Consider the following 9,891-nt stretch of genomic DNA (forward strand, 5'->3'; position numbering starts at 1 on the left):
CATACATACATACATACATACATACATACATGCATACATACATACATACATACATACATACATACATACATACATACATACATACATACATACATACATACATACATACATACATACATACATACATACACTATATGCTACAGAGAAACGGCAACACGATATACAGAAAATAAGGCACTTATTCTTGTTGAAGAGGGAAGTTTGTCAAAGAATGTGTTTATTTATATTTAAAAAAAACACTATAAGAACTGATTTACAATAACAACATCTTAGAATGAAAACATCGCAAATGTGCAAACTAGAAAATGTAAGAAAAATTGAAATGTACAAAATAGAAAATAAAATAAGAACATGCTATACAACATGATATAAAACATATACAAGACTGAGGTTGCAGTGAGAAAGACATCAATGAGAATGCATCTTCTCCACAGAGTCCAAAGGAAATGTAGAAGAATAGGGGGGAAATTAAAGGCAATAAGTTAATAAGATGGTTTATTGCAGGCAGGTCCTCAGAATTTGCAGCAGAAGCCACAACCCTTGTTGTGACAGCAGTTGCAGCACCAACGGCACAGGGAGAGGTGGCTCTGACGCTTGAACCTGAAATGCTCCTGTATCCCGGCCAAGAAATGAATATGAAAAAAAGAGGGAAAAGGCACATGGTAAGTATTTTTGTCCAAGTCTCCACTTCACAACCACAGCACAGTTCGCCCCGAAGCCCTCTCTAACGGCTCACAATCAAATGATAACAGGTAGCACAAGTAGGTCAATTCAATTCCGCGGGGCAAACGCAACCACTTCGATTTTAATTTGCTAAAGGTAATTAGCTTAATTCATTTATTCAATTGAACGTACCGACGGACGCATGGACTCGCCGCCTGGCTGTTGATGTTCCCAAACTGGACTGTCAATGCTTCCAACCTCCTCCGTTAGCACCTGCAAAGACATTAGGCACAAATGAGTCATTACCAACCTCTAAAATCGATGCAGACATTTTTGAAGTGGGTTGGTGTTATAAAATGAGACATACCTCGGAGAAAGGAACAGCGTTGCTTTCAAGGATGAACATACATGAAAGGACGAGTACCACTGCAACTGCAACACTGAAGGCCTTCATTCTCGGTTTTGCTAGGAAGTTTATAGCCAATTTAAAAATCTGGTTGAAATCAGTTGGAATTGATATGACAGCCTATGAAGAAAATCAGAACTCTTACATTTTCCCATAAAGAGACGCTCTCCAACGCACAATTTTACATGCAATAGATGAGCCCCAAGTTAGTTGATTGTCTTTTTGGTGTCCGTGGTTGAGGGACTTCTCTGTCTTGTGTCGAGACTGCGGTACACCGGTATTCATACAGACTTTGGCCACTGTTTTTCAAACCTGCCACTTGACCCGATTTCCTCTAGGTAACACAGCCACAAATTCAAAACAGCTCACCCATTTTGACAATGGATTCCACACCGATGGGAGAAAATCAATTGACAAATATCACAGCCAATCACACCACTGGAAGTAATACTTTGAAACGCTATAAATTCCTCTATTACTGCAGATATATTATTGACATTTTCAGTATAGTACAATGCAAAAAAGACAAACAAATCCTATGCGTGGCACCTTTCATTCAGTTGTTTCAAGTGTTATTAGTAATACAAGAATATGATAGTATTATGTGGCAGGTATTATGTAGTGTTCATCAGACCTAATGAAAGAGAAAATATTTTAAAAGGTCTAGATAGGCTATATAATAGTGATTCACGCATTCATTGTTAGCCAAATGTATTTTTGAAGTTGACTAGACTAATTTGAATGTGTAGGCAGCTGAAATGTCCAGTGTAACTCAGTTGGTAGCGCATGTTGCTTGCAACGCCAGAGTTGTGGGTTTGATTTCCAAGGGGGACCAATACAAGAAAAAAAAATAACAAATGAGGTTAATACACTTACAGTAAGTTGCTCTGGATAAGAGTGCACCTTTAAAAATAAAAAAAAGTACAATGATGCATTTAATGATATGCTGCTATATCACAGTTCAGAAACACAAAATTATACTGTGAAAATTGTAAGCCTCTGAATGCATAATTTGCATCCTCAAAGCAGTCTGTGATAAGTGGTTAATAATAGCCTAATAACAATGAATTGCATGTGCTCTCTAGGGCTCAACTTGTTTGACACTATACTATTCCATTTGAATCCATTCAATAATGATTTAATTGGCTGTGCCCAACTTGTCCCTGTAAGTGAAATAACATGTTGTGTGGAACCCTGAGCCCATCTGTCTTGTATATAGAGAACCTTTCGCCATCGCTTGTTGACTTTGGGTGACCGGAACTTCATTGTCAACAAATATAACCACAAATGACTACTCATTGGAATCCACCCAGCTAGCTTAATTTGTTAAGCAAGTGGGGGTGAGGGAGGAAGTTTCTGCTATGACACCAGTTGCCAGCACTATCTTTGTGAACCTTCTGGTCAAACAGAGCTCGGCTCCAGTGGGGCGGACACAGAGACACAGTCACCTAGACAGACGCCAGTCCACCACCCGCTCCTCCTGGGACGGGACATTGGCCCCATGTTTCCCCCCTCTGTCATCCTAACTACCTCTGTCTCCCCCCTCTCTCTCTCACCACCTCACATGCACTTTATTTGTCTGGGCACTTGACACAGAATGTCCCAAAAATTAAGTTAAGAAAAATATTTACTACTGAAATAGCCAACCCCCCCCAAAAAAAATATTCTGTTTTCTTCCGACCCCCCACCTTCTCCAGACCAGCCTGTCGTCTTACATGATTTCTGTTGCTAATTTGTTCATGTAGAACTGGGTTACTATCAGCTCATTATTGAGAACAACTCTGTCCAACTCGTCCCCTATTTGCTGTGACATTCTCTGCCTCATGGGGCAGTGTGGAGCACTGACTGTTTTAGTAGACTGTACTAACTAGTCAGACCTAGTTCATACAGTAGAGGATTTTCAAAGTGCACATACTAATGCCAATTCCAGTCCCATTTTTCTAAGAGTAATATGGACTACACTGAGTGTACAAAACAATTAAGAACACCTTCCTAATATTGAGTTACTAATTGTCTGGGCATGAACTCTACAAGGTGTCGAAAGCGTTTCACAGGAATGTTGGCCTATGTTGACTCTAATGCTTCCCACAATTGTGTCAAGTTGGCTGGATGACCTTTGGGTGGTGGACCATTCTTGATACACACGTGAAACTGTTGACGTTGAAAATTCCAGCAGCGGTGCAGTTCTTGACACAAACCAGTGTGCCTGGCAGCTATTACCACACCTCGTTCAAAGGTATTTAAATCTTTTATCTTTCCCATTCACCCTCTGAATGGCAGACATTCAGAATCCATGTCTCAATTGTCTCATGGCTTAAAAAACAAACATTTGACCTGTGTCCTCCGCGTCATCTACACTGATTGAAATGGGTTTAACAAGTGAAATCAATAAGGGATCCTAGCTTTCACCGGGACTCACCTGGTCAGTCTATGTCATGGAATGTGTGCCATTCAGAGTGGTTAAATATCCCTATTTTGACATACAGTCCCTTCAGAAAGTTTCTCATACTTGTTCCAAATGGTGTTGTGTTACTGCCTGAATTCAAAATGGATTAAAAATATTGTTTTCACTCACCGATCTACACACAATACCCCATAATGACAAAGTGAAAACATGTTTTTAGAAATATTTGCACATTTATTGAAAATTAAATACAGACATATCTCATTTGCATAAGTATTCACACCCTTGAGTCAGTATTCTTTGTAGAAGCACCTTTGACAGCGATTACAGCTGTGAGTCTTTCTGGGTAAGTCCCTAAGAGCTTTCCACACCTGGATTGTGCAGCATTTGCCCATTATTATTTTCAAAATTCTTCGAGCTCTGTCAAATTGTTTGTTGATCATTGCAAGACAACCATTTTCAGGTTTTGCCATAGATTTTCAAGTAGATTTAAGTCAAACTGTAACTCGGCCACTCAGGAACATTCACTGTCTTCTTGGTAAGCAACACCTGTGTAGATTTGGCCTTGTGTTTTAGGTTATTGTCCTGGTGAAATAATTCATTCCCCAGTGTCTGGTGGAAAGGAGACTGAACCAGGGTTTCCTCTTGGATTTTACCTGTGCTTAGCTCCATTCCGCTTTTTTATCCTGAAAAATTCCCCAGTCATTAATGATTACAAGCATACCCATAACATGATGCAGCCACCAATATGCTTGAAATTATGGAGAGTGGTACTGAGTAATGTGTTGTATTGGATTTGCGCCAAACATAACACTTTGTATTCAGAACAAAAAGTGAATTGCTTTGCCACATTTTTTGCAGTATTACTTTTGTGCCTTGTTGCAAACAGGATGCATGTTTTGGAATATTTTTATTCTGTACAGGCTTCCTACTTTTCCCTCTGTCAATTAGGTTAGTATTGTGGAAATACTACAATGTATTTCTACTATCACAGCCATTAAACTTAACTGTTTTAAAGTCAAATCGCTGAGCTGTTTCCATCCTATCTTTGTAGTGACTGAGTGTTTTGACACACCATCCAGAGTCTAATTAATAACTTCAACATGCTCAAAGGGATATTCAATGTGTGCTTTTTTTACCCATCAACCAATAGGTGCCCTTCTTTGCTAGGCACTGGAAAACCTCCCTGGTCTTTATGGTTGAATCTGTGCTTGAAATTCACTGCTCGACTGAGGGACCTTACAGCTAATTGTATGTGTGGGGTACTGAAATTAGGTAGTCAATCAAAAATCATGTTTATTAACCCATAACAGTCTAAGCCCTTTCGAAACTATATGGAATTGTTTTAAGAAGGTCATGAAAAGAATCATTTGGCTATTTTATTTGAAGACTCCTTGAAGTATCCCAAAACATATAAAAAACTATTTTCTGGAAGGAAGTGTTGTGCCGTATTGTTATTAGCCCATACAATCACAATGAATAACAGATATACTACATGGAACAACAGATAGTCCCGAAAAATACATCGAAAGGAAGTTGGTTCTGAAGTGTCTGTCCTATATCAGAGAGATATAAGAAAAATCAGGAAGCATATATATACAGTTGAAGTCAAAAGTTTACATACACCTTAGCCAAATACATTTAAACTCAGTTTTTCACAATTCCTGGCATTTAATCCTAGTAAAAATGCCCTGTCTTAGGTCAGTTAGGATCACCACTTTATTATAAGAATGTGAAATGTCAGAATAATAGTAGAGAGAATGATTAATTTCAGCTTTTATTTCTATCATCACATTCCCAGTGGGTTAGAAGTTTACATACATTCAATTAGTATTTGGTAGCATTGCCTTTAAATTGTTCAACTTGGGTCAAGCATTTTGGGTACTCATTTTGGGTAGCCTTCACAATAAGTTGGGTGAATGTTGGCCCATTCCTCCTGACAGAGCTGGTGTAACTGAGTCAGGTTTATAGGCCTCCTTGCTCGCCCACGCTTTTTCAGTTCTGCCCACAAATGTTGGAAGACCCATTTGCGACCAAGATTTAACTGATTTCTTGAGATGTTGATTTCTTCATAATATCCCCATAATTTTCCTACCTCATGATGCCATCTATTTTGTGAAGTCCACCAGTCCCTCCTGCAGCAAAGCACCCCCACAACATGATGCTGCCACCCCCGTACTTCACGGTTGGGATGGTGTTCTTCGGCTTGCAAGCCTCCCCTTTTTCCTCCAAACACAACAATGTTCATTATGGCCAAACAGTTCTATTTTTGTTTCATCAGACCAGAGGACATTTCTCCAAAAAGTGTGATCTTTGTCCCCATGTGCAGTTGCAAACCGTAGTCTGGCTTTTTTATGTCAGTTTTGGAGCAGTGGCTTCTTCCTTGCTGAGCGGCCTTTCAGGTTATGTCGATATATAGAACTTTTACTGTGGATATAGATATTTTTGTACCTATTTCCTCCAGCATCTTCATAAGGTCCTTTGCTGTTGTTCTGGGATTGATTTGCACTTTTCGCACCAAAGTACATTAATCTCTAGGAGACAGAATGCGTCTCCTTCCTGAGTGGTATGACGGCTGCATAGTCCCATGGTGTTTATACTTGCGTACTATTGTTTGTACAGATGAACGTGGTACCTTCAGGCATTTGGAAATTGCTCCCAAGAATGAACCAGACTTGTGGAGGTCTACAATTTTTTCTGAGGTCTTGGCTGATTTCTTTTGATTTTCCCATGATGTCAAGCAAAGAGGCACTGAGTTTGAAGGTAGGCCTTGAAATACATCCACAGGTACACCTCCAATTGACAAATGATGTTAATTAGCCCATCAGAAGCTTATAAAGCCATGACATCATTTTCTGGAATTTTCCAAGCCGTTTAAAGGCATAGTCAACTTAGTGTATGTAAACTTCTGACCCACTGGAATTGTGATACAGTGAATTATAAGTTAAATAATCTGTCTGTAAACAATTGTTGGAAAAACTACTTGTGTCATGTACAAAGTAGATGTCCTAAACAACTTGCCAAACTATAGTTTGTTTAGAACAAATTTGTGTAGTGGTTGAAAAACAAGTTTTATTGACTCCACCCTAAGTGTATGTAAACTTCTGACTTCAACTGTCTATTTTTTTTACATGTATTTAATCCCTTATTTTTGCCACTAAACAGTCTCCATATATGTAGTATTTCTGGTACCTGGGGACCTTCAGACAAGTCATGTGAAGCCTGTGGGCATCCTCACCTTTCCATAGAGGTCATATTAGCCCAAACGGTTCAGACACTACAGACAGAAGTTAGCAGATTGGCTGTACCGATTTCAGACGAGTCCCAAGACACTTGTGGGGGTTGTAGGGCAAAATTGAGAACACCATTGTTTTCGTGAGACTCTCATCTTTCCATAGATGGGTCTTAATAGTTTGAAGGCTAAACCTTTCGCTACAAAGGACTTGGTAAGAAGACCAATTTTTGGGATGTCTCAAACACTGCTGTAGCTCTGTCACCTTTTACCACAGATACGGAAGTGTGAAATCGGCAGATTTAGTGGATTTAAAAAAATGTATTTCACCTTTATTTAACCAGGTAGGCTAGTTGAGAACAAGTTCTCATTTACAACTGCAACCTGGCCAAGATAAAGCACAGCAGTTCGACACATACAACAACACAGAGTTACACATGGAATAAACAAACATACAATAATACAGTAGAAAAAAAAAAGTCTATATACAGTGTGTGCAAATGAGGTGAGATAGGGGAGGTAAGGCAATAAATTGGCCATGGTGGTGATGTAATTACAATATAGCAATTAAACACTGGAATGGTAGATGTGCAGAAGATAAATGTGCAAGTAGAGATACTGGGGTGCAAAGGAGCAAGATAAATAAATAAATACACTATGGGGATGGGGTAGTTGGATGGGCTGTTTACAGATGGGCTATGTACAGGTGCAGTGATCTGTGAGATGCTCTGACAGCTGGTGCTTAAAGCTAGTGAGGGAGATATGAGCCTCCAGCTTCAGTGATTTTGGCAGTTCGTTCCAGTCATTGGCAGCAGAGAACTGGAAGGAAAGGTGGCCAAAGGAGGAATTGACTTTGGGGGTGACCAGTGAGGCATACCTGCTGGAGCGCGTGCTACGGGTGGGTGCTGCTATGGTGACCAGTGAGCTGAGATAAGGTGGGGCTTTACCTAGCAGAGACTTGAAGCGAGGGCCAGCTAACGAGAGCATACAGGTCGCAGTGGTGGGTGATATATGGGGCTTGGGTGACAAAACGGATGACACAGTGATAGACTGCATCCAATTTGTTGAGTAGAGTGTTGGAGGCTATTTTATAAATGACATCGCCGAAGTCAAGGATCGGTAGGATGGTCAGTTTTACGAGGGTATGTTTGGCAGCATAGTGAAGGATGCTTTGTTGCAAAATAGGAAGCCGATTCTAGATTTAATTTTGGATTGGAGATGCTTAATGTGAGTCTGGAAGGAGAGTTTACAGTCTAGCCAGACACCTAGGTATTTGTAGTTGTTCACGTACTCTAAGTCAGAGCCGTCCAGAGTAGTGATGCTAGACAGGCGTGCAGATGCAGGCAGTGATCGGTTGAAGAGCATGCATTTAGTTTAACTTGTATTTAAGAGCAGTTGGAGGATACGGAAGGAGAGTTGTATGGCATTGAAGCTCGTCTGGAGGGTTGTTAACACAGTGTCCAAAGAAGGGCCAGAAGTATACAGAATGGTGTCGTCTGCGTAAAGGTGGATCAGAGACTCACCAGCAGCAAGAGAGACATCATTGATGTGTACAGAGAAGAGAGTCTTGAGATGCATCCAAAAAAACAGATATCTTTAGCTTAAACTGACAGATTCTTATGGGGATGTTTTTAACACTATTATTGCACACAGAGTGAGTCCATGCAACTTATTATGTGACTTGTTAAGCACATTTTTACTACTGCATTTATTTAGGATTGCCATAATAAAGGGGTTGAATACTTATTACCTTAAGACGTTTCAGCTTTTTGTTTTTTTTATCAATCCGTAAAAATGTCTAAAAACATTATTCCACTTTGACATTATGGGGTATTTTGTAGGCCAGTGACACAAAATTTCAACTTAATCCATTTTAAATGCGAGCTGTAACACAACAAATGTGGAAAAGGTCAAGTGGTGAAGGCACTGTAGACTCCATTCCCAGACCTCAGGGCAAAAACTACTATGTGGCTAATTTGAATAAGCCTCTGGCTGTCAGGCCCGAACATTTGGCCACAGGAAACACATCTATAACACATTCATCATTCATAAACAACCGCGTTTGTTATTCAAATAATGTGTTTTATTTTTTTTAAGTGTCACAATAAGAAGTGATTTTATAAATCATTATCGTAGTTACAAAAACAACATCTCAGAAAGAAAACATTGCAACATGTACAAACTAGAAAATGTACCAAAAAAAATGTACTAAATGTACATAATAGAAATTATTATTTCAATTAGCTGTCTTTTTCCTGTGTCACTAGGCTATACAACATGATACAAAACATTTATGTACAAGACTGAGGTTGCAGTGAGAAAGACATCAATGAGATTGCATCTTCTCCACAGAGTCCAAAGGAAATGTAGAAGAATAGGGGGGAAATTAAAGGCAATAAGTTAATAAGATGGTTTATTGCAGGCAGGTCCTCAGAATTTGCAGCAGAAGCCACAACCCTTGTTGTGACAGCAGTTGCAGCACCAACGGCACAGGGAGAGGTGGCTCTGACGCTTGAACCTGAAATGCTCCTGTATCCCGGCCAAGAAATGAATATGAAAAAAAGAGGGAAAAGGCACATGGTAAGTATTTTTGTCCAAGTCTCCACTTCACAACCACAGCACAGTTCGCCCTAAAGCCCTCTCTAACGGCTCACGATCAAATGGTTAACAGCTAGCGCTACTGGTCTAATTCTATTCCGATGGTGAAACGCAACCACTTAGATGTTAATTTGCTAAAGGTAATTAGCTTAATTCATTCATTCAATTGAACGTACCGGCAGACGCATGGACTCGCCGCCCGGCTGTTGATGTTCCCCAACTGGACTGTCAATGCTTCCAACCTCCTCCGTTAGCACCTGCAAAGACATGAGGCACAAATGAGTCATGACCAACCTCTAAAATTGATGCACACATTTTTGTTGTGGGTTGGTATTGGAGAATGAGACATACCTCGGAGAAAGGAACAGCGGTGCTTTCAATGATGAACATACATGCAAGGACGAGTACCACTGCAACTGCAACACTGAAGGCCTTCATTCTCGGTTTTGTTAGGAAGTTTATAGCCTATTTAAAAGTCTGGTTGAAATCAGTTGAAATTGAAGTGACAGTTTATGAAGAAGATCAGAACTCTTCGATTTTCCCAAAAAAGCGCACAATTTTCAATGCACTAAGTCCAAAATTGATTGA

The 9,891-nt window shown here is 39.9% G+C and overlaps 2 protein-coding genes across 2 annotated transcripts; both read right to left on the bottom strand.

The window, feature by feature from the left end:
* Window positions 1-389: 389 nt before the first annotated feature.
* Window positions 390-1,117, bottom strand: LOC135521241 (hepcidin-like). The gene is made up of 3 exons (XM_064947163.1): window positions 1,031-1,117; window positions 856-936; window positions 390-611 (listed from the first exon to the last, which is right to left on the bottom strand). Exons 1-3 carry the CDS (start codon window positions 1,115-1,117, stop codon window positions 513-515), a joined length of 267 nt encoding a protein of 88 aa, XP_064803235.1. The 3' UTR covers window positions 390-512.
* A 7,674-nt stretch (window positions 1,118-8,791) lies between these two features.
* LOC135520137 (hepcidin) lies at window positions 8,792-9,891 on the bottom strand. Its single transcript, XM_064945480.1, has 3 exons — window positions 9,655-9,891; window positions 9,480-9,560; window positions 8,792-9,234 (listed from the first exon to the last, which is right to left on the bottom strand). The coding sequence occupies exons 1-3, from the start codon at window positions 9,739-9,741 to the stop codon at window positions 9,136-9,138; spliced, it is 267 nt and encodes an 88-aa protein (XP_064801552.1). The 5' UTR covers window positions 9,742-9,891; the 3' UTR covers window positions 8,792-9,135.

Source organism: Oncorhynchus masou, chromosome 29 (assembly GCF_036934945.1).
Source record: "Oncorhynchus masou masou isolate Uvic2021 chromosome 29, UVic_Omas_1.1, whole genome shotgun sequence".
Taxonomy (NCBI): domain Eukaryota; kingdom Metazoa; phylum Chordata; class Actinopteri; order Salmoniformes; family Salmonidae; genus Oncorhynchus; species Oncorhynchus masou.